Raw genomic sequence first — 17,332 nt, forward strand, 5'->3', positions numbered from 1 at the left:
AATTTCTTTTCCCTGAAGGAATTTGGGGAAGGATCTTGACAGTCTTTATTTGTCACTGTTTACGTGAGTGAGAGCTGTAGATCAGGCATCTCTGCAGTGGCCAAACTCTCCATTTATAGAAGCTAAATCAGCACACTGCATTATTTGTGAACTCCTGTCTTTAATAGTGATTGGTATGTTGTGACTAAGGATAGTGTTATAAACAGAGTCCATCAAATGTTTTTCAAGAAACTTGAATTTTATAAAAACCTGAGATGGGAAAGGACTGTTACAATCAGCTAAACATACTAAAAAATACGAACTTTCATTTTGCAGTGCTTGTATGCTGTCTGAATAGAAGTCTTCCTGTAAGACCTTGGACTCTTCAGAGACAAAAAAGGGAAGAGGTAGGGGAGAGAAACAGTGCAAGTAGGAGTTACGGTAGGTGGACAAAGAGAGGAAGGAAATAACTGAGGGGAAGAATAGGGTATAGTGCAAAACAGCCAACCAACATGGGCTGGAGCATTCATAACGCTACAGTCGTCAGGTCTGCTGATCCCTGCCTGACAGCTGTGTCTGCTGGCCTCATATTTTGGCTGTTCATGTTTTATTTTCAACCCTCAGGGCCAAGTAGCTGTGCATAAGCATGGCTTCTGGCCAGGTGGCTCATAGCCCTCAGAGTGGTGCAGGATTCCCTTTCCTTCCATTTTGTTGGTGTGGAAGAGCATGGCACTTGCTGGAGCCTGGTTTTTCCCCCTCTGCCTCTTTTACTCCTGCTGAGTCTCATTAAATGACAGTCTGCTTTCTGCTTTGCAACCTCACCTTTTGATAGTGTGGCTAGAGTAGTTGCTCAGCTCTTCAAAGGCGTGCATCTGAGTGGAGGACAAGGTGTCTCTTGATACAGAGAGACTTAAAATCCCAAGGAGTTCTACTCTCACTACTAATAGGCATTACTGTAATTGAAGTATGTGAGAATTCCTGGTTAGTCTCCATTGTAGGCTTAACCATGGCACTCAGTGGTTTTTGTTAGGCCTAACTCTTATGCCAAAGGATTGAGTATACTTTTAAGTCTAACTTCAGTTGTCCAGTCCTCAGCCATAGTTTATAGTTCAGACTTTACTCCGTTCTAAGTACAGCAATTAGTCTTCAGAAATACCACATAAGCTTTGATAATCGTCAGATACTACTATCCCACAGTCTTCAGAGACTGTATTTTCTGTCCTACTCCTGTCTTCTCATTGCAACATAGCACACGTGCTGGAGTCTGTGTTGGGGCCTGTTCAATTTTGGCAGTTTATCTTTGCTAAGCAGTGCTGAAGATGATTTCCCAGCATGCAACCATATAACTGATTTGGAAGAATTATTATTCGTAGAAGAGTTTTTGCAGCTGGACCTGAAGATGTTAGTGTTAGAATACCCCAAGTTTTATTGCAGCAACTGGTTATGGAAGTAACTTGCACTAATGTTAGCAGACAAACTCATTTCTGCCTCCCAAAATTGTTTTGGTGATTTTTATCTTGGTGGTGTTCCTCATAGGAGCAATTGCTCAGAACTTAGTAGGCTAATGGTGCTTGTCTTCCTTTTGTCTCTCAAGTTGTCCCAAGTCCTAGATCCTCCAGCACAGCAAAAACTGTAATAGAAAAATTGTCCTATGAAGAAATGTACAGGAAGTGACTGGACCTGATGAAAGGATTGTTGCAAGTCTGCTTTTGTAACTGAGACAGAATTTGAAATTTTTTAGTTTATTCTGTTCCTGTGCTTGTTTTCAAGCTTGGTTTTCAAACATCCTTCATATAAGCTTAGTATTAACTCAATACGCATAATAAGATTAATGCTGAACTAAGCTGTCTTTTGCTGATGAATGTAGCTTTTGTTACCTAAAGGAACAAAGTAAGTTGAATAGAAGAGCGAGTACAAATAAAACAAAAATTACCTCCAAAGTTAAGGAGTGGTTATGTTCCCCTGTTTTTCAAAATTAAACAGAGCTTTTAATTTCTGCTCAGGAATAAAGCCTATTTCCTGTCATCTCACTATCAATTAGTCTGTGCATTTAAGAAAACATAATTTTGCTCTTTTACTGGAAATGAAGACAAAGTCCACTATATGAAAGGTGGTCCTAGCTCTCTGTTCCTGTCCTGTGTTCAGATGCGCACATGGAACCTAGTAAATCCAAACGAGGAACAGGTTGGGGCATGAATCTGCGAACACCATGGTTGTGCAAAAACCTTGTGTCTAAATGTAGGGTAGCAGGCAGGACCGCTGCTTTTGCAGGCAGTGGCATTTTATGCTGCCTGAAAATTGTTTAACCACAGAATGTGCTCCTGCTCTATGTTCTCAGGTCGTGAGAATAGGTGATAAATAATAGTTCTGTGATGCAGTGATTCTGTCTTTGAATGCAAAACTCATGCCTCTGCGCTAGTGGCCAGGTTTGCCAATGAATAGAATAAATTATTTTGGAAGGGAACTCTGGAGATCATCTAGTCCAGCTCCCCCTACTCAAAGTAGTTTGAAGTTAAAGCCAGCTCTTCCATCCCTTTATTCTGCACCGTTTTGGATAGCATACAGCCAGGGTGTCTGCTGATGATACTTGTCTAATGCTTACCTGCAACTGTCAATCCTCTGTAAACATAAAACTTGGACATATCCAGTATAATTCCAGAACATGTTCCTAAATTTCAGTAAATTTTGAGCAATCTGAAACCAACTGACTGGTAACTGAATTCCTTGAATAATTTTGAACAACAGAGTATTTGAGTTGCTCTGCACTAGGAATACTGATGGAACACAAGAGTATGTGCTGTGTTCAAAGACATGTTATTCATGCTTTTCTCAAAAAGCATTTATTCCAGTAGACACTGAGCCAACATTGATAAACCTCCATGAAACCATTCTTTACAGTGGCTGTGAGCAACAGGTAGACTTCCCACCTCTGCCTCTCCCAGCTGACAGTTCTCAATCGATGATGCTAGCCGTTTGGTGCTAATGTGAATGGGGCTTAACCATATGGTCTTACTCTCACTTTCTCTCGCAGTGTTGAAAAATGTTGTCCTGTCTGCACTAGCAGCTAACTGATCTGAACCCATTGTTGACAGCCACCATCATCAACAGGTCATTTTCCTTCTGCGAGTGTGGCTTTTGATTATGTATCGTAAATCCAAGTGGAAGTGCAGTTACAGTCTCGCGGTTCTTGGAGATGGTGAGTTTACATCTACACAGTTGCTCTAAGAGAACAAATCTTTCTATTTGCACCTGAACTTCTTCTCTAGATAAAGCATTTGAAGAGAAAATTCAGTAGCCACTTCTAGAATTCCCTTAAAATAGACATTTTATGTACCTCTTTAAGATTTTGTTTGAGGTTAATTGCTAGAAGCGCAAGTGTAGGACAATACAAACTCTTAGTATTGTCTTGCTGTTCCTGCCCGTAACAGTGTTTGTTCTCTAAACATCGCCTTTTTTTAAAATGGAGATAGAATGCTTTCAGTTGTTCATTGGACAGCATCTCTCTACAGCAACCAATCCCAGCTTTTATAAAACTGCAGATGATTATATTAAGACATGCCTCCTAAGCTGCACCAAATTGTACTTTCTCATGCCCTAATGTTGGGTTTCTACTGAAAGTTGTTTCCAGAGGCTCTGAGCTCATATAATTTTCACTGCCTGCTGAGAGCAATCTCCCTCTCATCCCCCTGGCCTGTGCACACACACAGCCTGTCTCCCCAGATCTGAGTTGTGCAGCCCTGCACCCTTTGCTCCAGACACGCTGACCAGTGTTTTTCTACAAGCTGACTTCTCCCACTAACTCAAAAGAAACAAATTTAATCACAGGAGTTTTCTAAGAGGTTCAGGGAGCTGTGTCTTTAGTCAGTCTAATGACAAAACTTCAGACCTTTCTGATGTGGTAGGCTTAAAATTCTTGTGTTGCTTTCCATAGCTTTGTCTGTGAATGTATCTGTGGCTTGTTCTTTTTCCTTAGTCCTCTGGTTTGAGGACAGCAGCTGCTGCCTCCTCTCGGTATTGCTTGCACCAAAGTAATAATGTGGCAGTCTGAGAACATCAACTTTTCCTTGCTTGGACCAGCTTTCATACCAGGTTAATGCTAGTGAAATTGAGAGTACAACCTCAGGTGTGATGGGTGTGATTAATAGTGAGAAGACTTTTGGCATATCACTTTGAAAATGTTTACAGTCGTCTGTTACATCTCGGGGGATTGGCGCAAATAGGCCTGAGATGCTAATCATAATAATCTTTTTCATGATCAAAGGTATCAGTACTTCAATGGCTGCTATTTTCGTTTCAACTGCCAAAGTCCTAAAACTGGTTGTGAACAGTCAGTATAGGTGGTTAGCAGCGCGAAACATTTTAAGTATAGAAAACCTCACTTACTTACTTCATGTGAGTTTGCAGATGTGAATTGATGCTGCATATTTCTTTTGGTTTCTGATCAACTGTATATTCCACTGTGCTGCTTCATTTTCTGTCAAATTTCTATCACAAGTGAATTTTATTTCCAAATTACTTAACTCTACGAGTGCACTTCAGGGTGAAGCTCAACAGATAGTAGAGTACAGTCTAGAGCTTTAATAGTAGTGTAGCTGTTAGAGCTTTGTTTTATCAACTCGAGAGTCTTGTCTGTTAGGAAGAAGTTTCTATCTAATGAAATATGGTGGGTCAGAGAGGACTCATCATGTTCGAGTACTTGTGTATAAGCCAAAATACTTGCAGCAATTAGTAAGAGTGTCACTACTTAAGAGTTGTGGAACACAGTTGAAGCTGGTGGCTTGAGAAAGCTGGAAGGTACCTGGCATTGGAGTGCTTCGTCTCTTCAGATACAACTTAAATACTATAACTGACATTGAGCATTGTCTCTGACGGCACTGCAATTGTTCTGAATGTCTGGGGCTTATCCAAAATCAGACTGGTGAATTAAATTACACGTCCAGCCCAGATCTGCTCTAGTACAGTCTTGCTTAGGTAGGCTGATAGCGATCTTGCTTACGTTGGTTAATGCAGTTCAATCCTTACTTGCACCTGCATAATAGGGCTCAGGTATCAGGTTTGGCGAGGTGACCTGGCAGATGAACAAAACCAGAATTTGGACTTTAGTTTCTTTTCCTTGCTAAGTATGCTTTTAATTTATTTTTTTTCACAGTATGCCTAGAAACAAAGTCCTGCTGCTCAATACAATTGATCATCTGTTAAACAGATGAGCTACAAACCTCAGTTTTAGTTTTACAAAACACTGTAAAGGCTTAATATAATAATAAAAAGAGAGAGAGAACTCAGTCTGTTGCTACATTACTGTGCCAGGAAATAATCCTTCCTCCCTGACCAGTTCCTTAGCTGTTCAGCCATGGTATGATGTAGTTTTATTTTTTTAACAATGGCTTTATTTAGATTATTCTTCTAACTAATGGTGTTGGCATGCTTTGTAAAGACTCTTAAGGAAGAGGATCTTGTTGCAGTATTCCAATCTGGGCTAAATTTATAGGCTGCAAGTATTTTGACTTTTTTGGTTTTTAAATTTAATTAGAGATTATTCGTTTGTGCCACAGTAAAAACAATCTTTGGAGCATGTTGAGTTTGCAAGCGGTTGCATGAAAGGCTGAAGTTTTGTTAAAGGATGCAGTCTTCTCTGTGCTGGAGCTGTTTTAGATTGCCCTGTGCATTTCTGGTCAGAAAGAGATTCCATGTTGCTTCTGATTAACAAGAAAGCTTTTCTTGGAATCTTTGATTTCAGTTGGCTGCCACTTCACTGGGAGTTTCGACTGTAATGTTTCAATGCCCCTTTGTGTTAGGTCTTCTGCTATCTTTGATTAACTTTCGTATTCTGGACTTTTATTTTTGCAGGTAAAGACAAGTCTTGCTGCTTCAATGTATACAGCTATAGTGGTGGTGTTTTGGGGGTGGGGATTGCAGCCTTTCTTTTTCTTTTTATCCAGTTTTTACATTTTAGGTAAACTTCTTTATCAAAAGTTAAGGCATAAGCACCATGCTATAACTTTGGGAAACACAGGTATTTAAATCTGTTAATAAAAAATCGGTAAGTAACATGTGAGGATGTTGGGATGGAAATCACATTTGTTGTGATTCTATTAACCTTTTCAGTTTGCTGAGTGAGTGAGAGTGACCTGAAAAGACAGGTCTAGATACAAAAAGAAGCCCAGTAATTCCTAAACTTGCACCCCTTAATGTTAGGCCTCAGTCCTGTTCTTAAAGGAAGGAGTAAAACACACAGTTACTCCCGCAGTTGGGCTTTTGCAAATCCCAATCCAGCAAATAAGAACATGCTTAGTTTTAATACCAGAAGCAGTACAAAACAGCTCTCCATCGCAAAACTAGGAATGTGCAGTTATTCCCAGAAGTGGTGCTTTGCTCAGCAGGCACTAAGCTCTAACTCATGGTTCTTGTCGGGTGAGTTTCAGGGCTGAAGCTTTGTGTCAACACTTGTGCTCCTGTATTTTGGTTGTGATTTTTGAGTCCTTCTCAAGATTATTTTTTTAAAATTACTTATTTCTAATATGAGATAGCTATATAATTTTCATCATATTTAAAATCTAACAGAGTTATAATACCTAGGTATGTAATGTTACTGATACAAGTTCTTTCCCACCACGTTATCAAATTATACTTTCAAAATAAAAAGCTTAGGTCACAGATTGGTTTTAAAGTGAAGACTTTTTTTAGAAGATAGGCTTTTTTCTATTTGCCTGTTTTTACTGTTGGGATTTTTTTAATGTGTTCTGCAATTAAAATGAAGTGTTTCCCTTCTATAAAGGAAAAAATGCCTCAGCTTGGAAGTGGTTACTAAAAGAAAAATGCTTCACCTCAGAAATTAATAAAATTATTGGAGGTGATACACTCCTTCTTACGTTGGTTTGGTAATGTTCTATAGTGTTGATAGCATTTCAGAGTTGTTTGGTGCTGCTGACCTTGCATCTTTTTGTTCTAGCAGTCATGTTTACAGACAAGGAAATAAGTATTGTAAAAGAAAGGCTAGAGGAGGGTGAGCTTGTGACAGTGTGCTGTATTTACTTGTAGTTCAGAGTTTATTTGGGGGCATGTAATTTACACACTTTCAGTGAAACGCTAAAACTACAGAATGACTTCAGAGTTCTAAAGAGTTTAGGTACAACAGTGGCTGTGAAGCCAGAGAGAGTTTTTTCTTTCCTTTATGTTTAGCGAATATATATTAATTCTACAGCTGGTGTTGTAGTGAGACTGAGCATGCTTGAAAATTTGTTTTTGAATTTCTAAATAAAATGTCTGCCACTAAGTTGCATCGGGGCAATGCATGCTGCTAAAGGCAGCGACTTGCCTATTTGTTTCAGCTGATCAGCCTGGCACACTCATAGCCTCTGTCCCACTTGCCTGATACTTCATAAACTCATTCGGGTTGTTTACTGTCAAATTTGCTACGCTGACTCTGCCGTATATGTAGTTCTTTAGTTTATTTAGTACGTCTATTGTATAGTTAATCACTTGACTGGGCTTCCTTAAATGTTTTTTTTGCTTTGAATTTACATTGGTCCAGGAGCATGAATGTGGTCAGACTTCTCTGCTGAGTCTGGGTAGTAAATGTTTAACGTGTGCCAACGTGGTTGCCTGTGTGACTGTTCGTGCCCTCTGCAGCTGTATGGTGTTCTTCTGCTCCACGAACGGGTGACATGAGACATCCTTAAGGCAGGAGGGTAACTAATGACAAGAAGCAAACTGAATGCAAACAGGACTTCTACAAACCTTTATGAATGTGTGTGAACGAAGCACCCCTGTGCTCACTATGAGCAGCTGTTAGTAATTTCAAGAAATGTTCATAAACAATGTCAGTCCTGAGAGGGCCAGTCTACCCCTAAAAACTTGCAAAGATTACTTCTGAAGAGGCAGATTTCTTGGAAGGAGTACTAGATCATTACTGCTAACTTGGCTACACTAGAAAAAGAGGGCTTAAGGTTTCTGTGGTACTGGGGTGCACTTGAAGATTCCCACGCAGTAGTTAATTGGTAGCCTGTATGGGTATCTAGAGTGGACACTGTGGGTTGAAGTGCAGGCTTCTGTCAGCCTCCTTCTCAAGATTCAGAAAGGAAGAGCTCTGTGTTACATTAACCAGTCACTTTGGTTAATAAATAAGTGCATGCTGTAAACCACGTGAAACTGATTCCGAAACTCTGTAAGGTGCTACTGTGTTCTGAATTGTCTGGTACTGTTTAAAATTACATAGTCATGGCGCTGTCAAAACTGCCTTTTTGTGGCTATATGCTCTTTTTGGTGTATTTGCCCAATGGTGTTTCCTATTTCCTGAATGCAAAAATTTTTCTTTGAGAGAAAATTAGTAATTCTTTATTGCCTAAAGCCTGCCTCTCAGTGCATACAGGTACAAAGTGCAAAGCCAAGGTAATTGCTAGAATTTGCAAGCATTAAGATACTTTTGCATTTATCTTTGCATGTCAGAGAAATGCCTAGAAACGAGAAATAAGTGTAGATTTTTTTTCATGCATGTGCTAATTCAAATGTAGCCCAGTCTGTAACTGTTCAACTACACTTGCTTTCAAGGCTTCTTCAGGTAACTTTGGAATATGAGCTGGTATCTACAGAGAACCAAAGTCCTAGCCAGGATACAGCTTTAAGCATGTGCTTTTCCAGAAGAAATTATTGAGCTACTTCGCTAGATAACATTATGTGGGAAATAAGTAAACTTGCATTGGATTAAGAAATACACTGAACTTGTGTCCCTAAGCCTCAATTTTAGCAATCTAACCAATTTCTAGGCCAAATCTTGAAGGTTTGTATTCACATGGAATTCTGTTTAGTTTGGATCAAAGAACAAAATTTTTTTTTTTTTTTTTTTGGTCTTCAGGAGCACTTTCCTCACTGGTAGAATTGCTAAGAGTCAAATTGCTGTCTTGCTAATGGACTTTCACTAGGGTTAGTGATGTAACGTAACATCATAGGAAAAGCAAGGGCAGTCCATGAAACTACCAGCCGACCGTTTTAACACTGCCTAGCAATGGGTGTGCACTGACTATTGCTGGAAGAGTGCTCTGCGACAGTGACCATCAGTATCCCTGTACTCTACCAATTTAAAATTACTTTTGTCTGATTTTTCTGTCCTGAGTGACATAGTCTGAGAGGACAAAAAGCAGTACTGATTCTGGAGAGCATGGCTATTTTAAAAAACAAACATAGAATCATAGAACATTTTGGGCTGGAAGGGACCCCTAGAGGTCATCTAGTCCAACCCCACTGCAGTGAGCAGGGACGCTTTAACTGGATCAGGTTGCTCAGAGCCCCATCCAACCTGGCCCTGAACGTTTCCAGGGATGGGGCCTCCATCTCCTCTCTGGGCAACCCGTTCCAGTGTTTCTCTACCCTCAAACATGCCACTGTCTTGGTACAAAAATACCTTTTGGTGTTTTTAAAAGATGTATCTTATGACCTGCACACTTGAAAATATTTTTCCATCAGAGTTGTTCTGGTTGTAACTGAAGACTATGCAAAATTAAAGTTGCCGTATTCAGCTAGAGACCACCTCTTATTGGAAGGTAATGTTTTTCTGTATACATGGCAAATTGAAAACTTGGAACTAGTGACACCTTGAAAAATTCCAACTATAAGTCAAGTGTTAAACATAACAATTTCCTTAGCTCTTAATTAAAACTGGACCTTATGGTCAGACCAAAGTCCCTTAGGTCACTATAGAAGTAGTACAGCTCCATCTCTATGGTTGAGGTATTCTATCATTGGAATTTTTTTTTTTAGTGAGAATATATTTGGCACAGTAATGCCTAATGTTGTATGTGACAAGAGCCAAGAGTATCCACCAGCTCCCTCCTTGACCTGTAAACAAGAAATTGGATTCTTGTCCCAACCAAGGAGTAAAATTTAGGGATGGCATCCCCAGCACTGAATTCTTGCTACTCTTTGGCAATGACCTTTCTGTTGTTAGGTGTTAGTGCCCACATAGAGGTAAAGGAAAAGTGCAACTGCCTGTTTATTTTTATAAGCAGCAAACCTCTTATCCAAATTGGATTAGAAGTGTAGGCAGTAAAGTATTGCTCCTCTCTAGATATGCTAAATCACGCGTTGCCCATGGAAAAAGATATAATCGAATTGCATGGGATTTTTCTCTGAGCAGTAACAACTGGGAACAGGTAGGTGATCTGACATGACGAGGTGGAGGAGATACTTGAATTTCGTCCTGTTTGAATTGTTGGCTGTAGGAGGCAATTAACATGGAAACTTAAGTGTGCAAAAAGTTAGTTTTGTGTTTATATATAAATACAAGTTGTATTAGCATAAAAGCTGGTTCACATTAGTCATTAAGAGACAGCTTTTAATATATCTGGAGATACTTCAATATACCTCTGTTAGAAACCTATTGCATATGCAAAGCAGTCAATTCTTTTTCTCTTGTGTTGTTGCCTAAAGTAACCTTTGTTTTGTACCGAAGTTCATACAGCACTATTTAAAATATTCCTAAAAAGTCATGGTTGAATGTCAGAAGTACAGGAAACTGAGGTACTGAACCAGCCATTTATGTTTAGGGCTGTAGTATATCCTATCAGGCCACTATAAAAACCTGACACTTGGCTTGCAGAGAGTCGGCAGACCTCTGACAGCTATCCAGAGGTATGTAGGTCATATGCTTTCATATGTAAATGCTGGAGGTGATATGTTTAGAAAGGGCCAGGTTTTGTTCCTTATACAAAGACTGTCCAAAGTTTGAAGTTAGGAGGAGGAGGAGGACTATAGTAAGGTGGTACACTTACAGCAGTGACTTACAGAGTATTCAGGTACAAACTGCAGACTTGGGACATTCACATGCAGAGGTGGGGAGAGCAGTGTGGAGGTTGTCCAGCACCTTTTTCACTGGAATTGCAGATGAACTACAGTCAAAGTGGTGAGTGTCAAGAGTAATAAGTGTGGTGAGGAATTTAGGATAAAGTGGGTGGAAATTCTATTGGATAAACTTGGCTTTTGCACTTCACGACCTCTGAGTGAAAAGATACTTGCTTTATTTTAAGATATCCATTTGTGTGATGTGGGATTTCAATAGAAACTGTACTGAATAGTTTTTTAAACTTTGTCCCTCTTAAGATATCTTTTCCTAGAATGTGAGTGTGGGGAGCCAGCCAGTCATAGCTAAATTTCTATAATTGAATACTTTTTCTGTCCTTTTTTTTGCTAATCTGTGTGAAATGTTTTTCATCACTGAAAGTGAGGCAAAGATGTATTAATATGTCTAGCAACTGTCTGTCTTAACTTTCTCTGAAGAACTCTATGGTCCAAATGATCTAGCTTTGTGGGAATGAAAGCTTTCAGGTAATGCAGGTTCAGCTAGTTCTGCTAGAAGGTACCTTAAAAGTTTTGCAAGCTAGAAAACTACATCTTGGAAATGAATTCAAATTGGGCCTCCCTTTATTTAGGGGAAACCATAACACCTGAAGCTCAGTGAATCTGAGTTCTGCTGTTCAAAGAGCACAGAACTACAGCTAAAAGGTTCTTTGAGGAGGTGGTTGTGCATGGCCTTGGTTAATTGAACTTGCAGATACGGTGTTTGGCTTGCAGAGTTTTCAAGATCCAGAAATATTACTGAAGAACTTCAAGAAAATATATTTCACAATAGCTGTTTCCAGGTACCTGGGAAACTCAAGTTTACTGTCTTGGAGAGAAGCCTGGTGCAACTACAGCTGCATGTTTCTGACTTAGCAGATGGCTTATGCGAGTTTGACCTTTTAGGAAATGAATGTGTTTTCTTCGGAATGATGCCTTACCTATCATCCTTTCAGTCTTGGATTTTTAGGAATCAGCGTGTCTGATGCTTCAGGCCGTTCTTGAGAAGGCAGGTGAAGGACCGTCTTAAGAGCAGCTTGGTTTTCAAATGTCTTACTGGGGCAACAATACAGAGTTCTGTAGTGTTAGTGCTGAACTGCTTATTGGAACGTGTTTCTCCTGTGAAGCTGTTGTAAAACACAGGGTATGCTGTGGGTCTCAGCTTTTCAAGTATTTAATCAGCCTAAACAATCTTTGGTGTGGCTACCGCAAGCTTTCTGCAGTAATTTTTGCCAATTGTTTTATTTTAAGCAAGTGTTGAATCAAACAGCCATAGGAAGGTTGTGAACAAGCACGAAGCTCCAGACTGGTCTGCAAGACTGCTTGTCATCTGCAGTTCTCCAGCATTTGGTATGCCTTTCCTATTTCCTGAGGGAATGCACGTCTTCAGAAGCCGTTTCATATTTAAAGCTCCCAGTCTCTTGCCATAATAGCTCAATATCTGGGAAGCCAACTCCTGCTTTGCGCAGGAAGTTGGACTAAATAACCTCCTGAATTATCCTGTGATTCTGTGAAATCCCTTACGAGGAATGGAGTTGACTCAGCCTCCTGGAAACGCATAAGCACGTAGAAGTCAGTAGTCTAGCTATCCTGGTAGCTATCCTGGTAGCTATCCTTGCCTGAAATTCCTTCACCTCATAGTGAGGTTAACTATGAAATATGTTCTCAGTGCAAGGATCAGGAATCTTGCATGCACTTTTCTTAATGGGGTCTCTCCCCTATAGGAAGTTGAAAGTACTGAGTTGGTACAGTGCTAAAAGCCATGTGTGCCTACTAAAGCAGACATCGCACTGAAGACACAGGGACAACTTTCTTTCAGTCTGCAGGATGGGGTTTGCATTGATGGTAATATACTGACCTTGAGTAGAAGGGCTTCCCAGGTGTACCTGAAGAGCAGGCACAGAAAGCTGTAAGGGTGGAATAAGACTTCATAAGAAATGCTCATTAGGTTTGATGGCAAAGGATGACTTGTGTCGCGGGAAGTGCTTCTCTGCAGCATGATGATTTGTTGCCTCTCTGTAACTAGGCTACTGCAGCTTCAGCAACGAATTGCTCCATAGTTGCCTAAGGATCGCCATGGTTGTTGGATGACAGGCATTTTGGAGTTGGCAAATCCCTTTGAAGGAGAATTTGCTGTGCCTTAAGAACTTGAGATTCTACTTAAATCTCTTTTACTCAGCTGTCCTACAAATCTAATTAGCCTCTCCCACCCCTTCCAGAAGTGGTCAGTGTGGAAGAGTTCATAACGTACCATCCACCCTTTATGTTGCAGCAACTTGAGAAGCAGCAAAGCGTTCTCTGAAAGCTGTAGCGGTAACAATGGACCTTTGTTCGGCCCTTACAAGAATTTTCTTACTTCTTGCCACAAGGCACCACACAGTCGTGCAGGGGATTAGGTCATTTCCTTCCCTCCTCCTCTTCCTGCAGATTATTTGATTAACATTTCTATTGTATACTCTAATTAGCATGTTCTTGGCTTCAGGCTGCTTTCCCCCCCATAATCTCTTTAAAACACTGTAGTATGACTTTATTAACTGTGTAACATGGGAACTCCTTGCACAGAGATTACATGTGACATAACACAATGAAAGATTAATGGGGCTGGCAAGTCAGTAATCTTCCCTCCTTTCTTCTTCCTCCATGCACCTGAGGTTAAGCTTCTGGGAACCCCCTAACAGCGTTCGCACTTTCCAGTGCATGAAATACTTGTCTTGTTTGGGTATCACCAACTTTGATCAGAGTTCAGCCACTGACTTTGAGGGAAACAGAGTTAAGGTGGTGTATAGTGTGTGTTCAGCCTTCAGTATTGAGTATACAAATACACTTCCCCTTGGGACCGCTACCAATCCTATCCTTCCACATTTTTGCTCTTTTCTCTGTTTCCTTTGGTCCCCTTTCCTCTGTACCCCGTGTGCAGCAATTTCAAGCACTTATCCTGTGTGGGGTTTTTATTTCACTCTACTGCCTGTTTTGTTAATTCAAATTATCAACAGAGACATGCTTAAAATGTCTGTCTTGAAATTTAGCAGTAATATACTGATCAGGTTAAGTCTAGTACAAAGAGTTAGCCACATGGGCTTCTTGGCTCTCTGCATGCTAGGGGAACATAGCATTGCCTTTTGCCTGTATCTGCAAGGCTGTCTTATTTAAGTGATGTAGCTAGAAATGCATTTCTCTTCAAAGCTCATTTTGAATGTCATGTGAAATCACGTAATTATATCAAACTGTACAGCATCTGCTCATGAGTCAGATAGAAGAACACGACGATACAGCCCTTTATTTCTTTTAACAACTTCAGGGAAAGAACCTCCCCTGCAGTCAAGCATCACTTCGTGAAATCAGCAGTGATATCTTGGGCTACAGATTTCATTGTTTCAGTCCGGCATGGTCGGCAGCATCTCTCCTCCAGGGAAGGTTGGATAGTTCACCTAGGTTGGATAGCTCGCCTAGCGACAGCACGCTTGAGGCATTTGCTTCCAGTCCTCAAGGCAGAGCATGGTTCTTTTGTGGAGTGGAAATCATTAAACCCTCCTCTCAGTAAAAGTGAGGGGCAGTGTTGACACAAGAACAGATGAGTAGAGCATGGCTGTGACTAAACACAGGCAGGGAAACAAAGTGTTTTGAACTCTGTAGGGTGAGGTTCAGAGGCAGCCAGGTAGCAGTGTGGCTAGGGGCAAAATAACCCCCAAAACACCTTGCTTTGAGATGGGGTGTGTTTAGCTATGAAAAGGGGATTATGTGGTGCATTCATCTGACAGCAGGGGACTGTGCTCCAGAATACTGTGGGTCACTAATAGGAAGGCAGGTGGGATGCAGAGAGAAGAACTGCTATCTGTGGCAGGCTGGATTGGGCAGCAGAAGGCATATCTACCTGCAGTTGCTCTATCTTACTTCTGTGTCTGCAGCATAAAGTAGTTCACAGGTTTATTAACCTGGACTCCGAGAGTGGCATCTGCAAAATGAGAAAATAAAGGAGCTCTAGAAGCAAATTAGTCCTAAGTTCTGCTTTTCAGACTGAAGGCTCTTGAAGCAGTGCAACTCAAGTGTTACGGCTTGTGTGAGAAACGTAATGCAACCTGGAAGTGGTCATACGAATGTAACCTATCACTACAGTTAAATACCTGAACACAGAGCACCTTTTGTACTCTTGTTGCCATATCTGTGTCTTAAGTGATACTAATGCAGTCCTGATGGTGTTGATTTAAAAAAACCAAAAAACCAACAAAACCCCCCCACAAACAAACCCAAAACAAAGCCAAACCTTTAGCCCTGGTTAAAAAAGTATTAAAGCTGCTGACCTTGTATAGGCCGGGACAATGTATAAAATACTTGAAGGTGATGAGGGAGGTGGGATTAGGTGACTTTTCCGCCACAGTAAATGGTCCCATTTTCAGGTTCTGCTAGTTACCAGTGGAAAAGCTGGATTCAGGTGCCAGTAGAGTGAGGCTGCTGATTTTTGGCAGGGAGGAAGGCTCAACTTTAATCTCAAGATGTGGCTTGACGAGTCTCTGGCTTTGCTGATGAGATTGATTCAGCAGGTTCCTATCCCCTCACTTGCATTGGTATCGTGGGTTTACAGAATAAACCCACAAACAGATTAGCAAAATTATTTGTGTTAAAATAGTTGGGGCTTTGTGTGTTGTGTTTTGCTTTTTCCCTAAGCCCTTTATCAGTTTAGTAATCTGACAGCTGTGATAATGACCATACCACCTCAGGTCAGTATTCAGTAGCATGTCCTTTCTGGTGGCCAGAAGAAGAGCGGGAACAAGTGAGCACCTGTACCTTGATGTTTCTCCAAGTGCTTCTCAGTGTTCAGCAGTTGTGGCCCAGTCACTTCTGTGGAGCAAAGTGGTATCTTTGTGCTTAGTAATCCAGGATAGAAGGGGAAAAAAAAAGTGGGTTTGAGCCTATATAGAGTTTTATTATCCAGAGTATCTTACAGCAAGGTGTTCTGCAGTTGAGCTTTTCAGGTAGGTGAGAAGATGCTGTAACAGGACAGCCTTACGGTATTACTTGGGGGAAGGTTGGCTGTGGAGTACAGGTCAAGGAGAGAGAAAACAGGTATGCGTTCACCTTGTTCTCAGCAGTGAAGCTGACTTACAGGGAGGTGCAACTTATGCTGTGTTATGGCATTGTGAACAAAAAGCTCGTCCGACAGTGCTTAGCTTTGAGTGCTGCCGAGTCATGCGCCCGCCCTTCCCACCTTCGGTTCTACTGGTACGACTACACGGTCATGCCTTGAGCTGGACTGGGAAACTGATCCAGCTGAAAAACAGCTGAGTGGGTAAAACAACTTCTAAAAGCACGGACAGATTGGGGAAACCGGTCCATAAAGTTGTGCTTGCAAAATTGAGGTGGCAAGCTGAGGAAGGAGCAGCAGAAACCAGAGCAACAGTCACCTATAGAGCTTGGAGATGTCAAATGTCAGCCTGAGTACACATCGCTTGAGCCAGGGTAGCATGCACACCTTCTTGGTCACTACAACTCTGATGTAACACTTGATGTAAAGCTGCTGCATCCTATCATGCTTGCAGGAGCCTCGGAGCATTTGCATGATGAATTCTAAGAGGCGGTAACTTGGAAGCTGTGGTAACCTGATCACCATTTTATGGCTCAGACACTTGAAATGATCCCACCCACTGGCTTGATGCAGTGATTTCGATGTTAGTAGAATAAGAAATGAGCTCAGAACCTGGTCTGGCACGTGCAGATTTGCCTTTCCAAACGTGCATCCTACAGGAATGAGCTGTTACAGCATCGTTGGCTGTGGGAGTCCAGTATACACAGGTGGCGTCTGCAGGTGTGTTGTCTCCAATTCTACGCCATTAGTGAAAACAGGGATAGCAATGCCTGAAGAGTTTCTGATGGTTTAATTCTCACTGTATTAAGAAATCACTTTGCGTGGGAGGTGAGGAAAGCTAGCTGGGCTAATAAGTGATGATTTTTCTTTTATTTTTTTTTTTAAAGAAAGAATGAAGGTATAGCATGCATGGGTACAGTTATGTAAGAGAAGTGGAGAAGGAAATAGATCAGCTTTTCTCCAAGAACCTCATCCACAGAGCTGCCAGGGAATTGGGCTGCAGGATTGTTCTCAACACACCCTCCGCTTCCTTTTTTCCTTTTTGGGGCCAGAGATGGATGAGTTTATGGAGTGGCGAGCAGGATGCAGGCTCTGACTCCAGCCAATGGTGTGTGGTGCGGTGGTGTTTACCTAGCTTACGCACAGCAGAGCCAGCCCCTCTTCAGTCAGAAGGCACTACCCAGGGCTTAAGTAAAAAGCACACAGAGCAGAGGCGCTCAGTCTGGCGGTTGCAGGGGGTTGGAAGGAGTTGGTGGATTTCGGCGGGTTTTAAACGAGATTGAAGGGGTGGGTTTTTTCTTCTCTACTATGCAGAAATACTGAAAGGACAAAGCGATACTGGTAAGTGCTCTGCATGCCATTGCTTTTCCCTTCTAGGGCTGTATTGTTTCACTCTGTCTTCTAAAAGCCTCCTCAGCTGCAGTGATTTTCAGCGAAAAGTTGAAC

At 41.3% G+C, this 17,332-nt stretch overlaps 1 protein-coding gene across 2 annotated transcripts in view; it reads left to right on the plus strand.

Moving 5' to 3' along the window:
* Positions 1-405: 405 nt before the first annotated feature.
* Positions 406-17,332, plus strand: part of PELI1 (pellino E3 ubiquitin protein ligase 1) — a 35,263-nt gene continuing 18,336 nt past the window's right edge. The window contains exons 1-2 of one of the 2 annotated variants that reach the window (XM_035896425.1): positions 406-420; positions 3,011-3,175. In XM_035896425.1, coding sequence (XP_035752318.1) covers positions 3,121-3,175 — 55 coding nt within the window. In that variant the 5' untranslated portion in view covers positions 406-420; positions 3,011-3,120. Of the gene's footprint in view, positions 421-3,003; positions 3,176-17,332 lie in introns of those variants that run through there. The other variant, XM_009641753.2, reaches the window with a different exon arrangement.

Source organism: Egretta garzetta, unplaced genomic scaffold (genome assembly GCF_000687185.1).
Source record: "Egretta garzetta isolate BGI_Z169 unplaced genomic scaffold, ASM68718v1 scaffold360, whole genome shotgun sequence".
In the NCBI taxonomy this organism is placed as follows: Eukaryota; Metazoa; Chordata; class Aves; order Pelecaniformes; family Ardeidae; genus Egretta; species Egretta garzetta.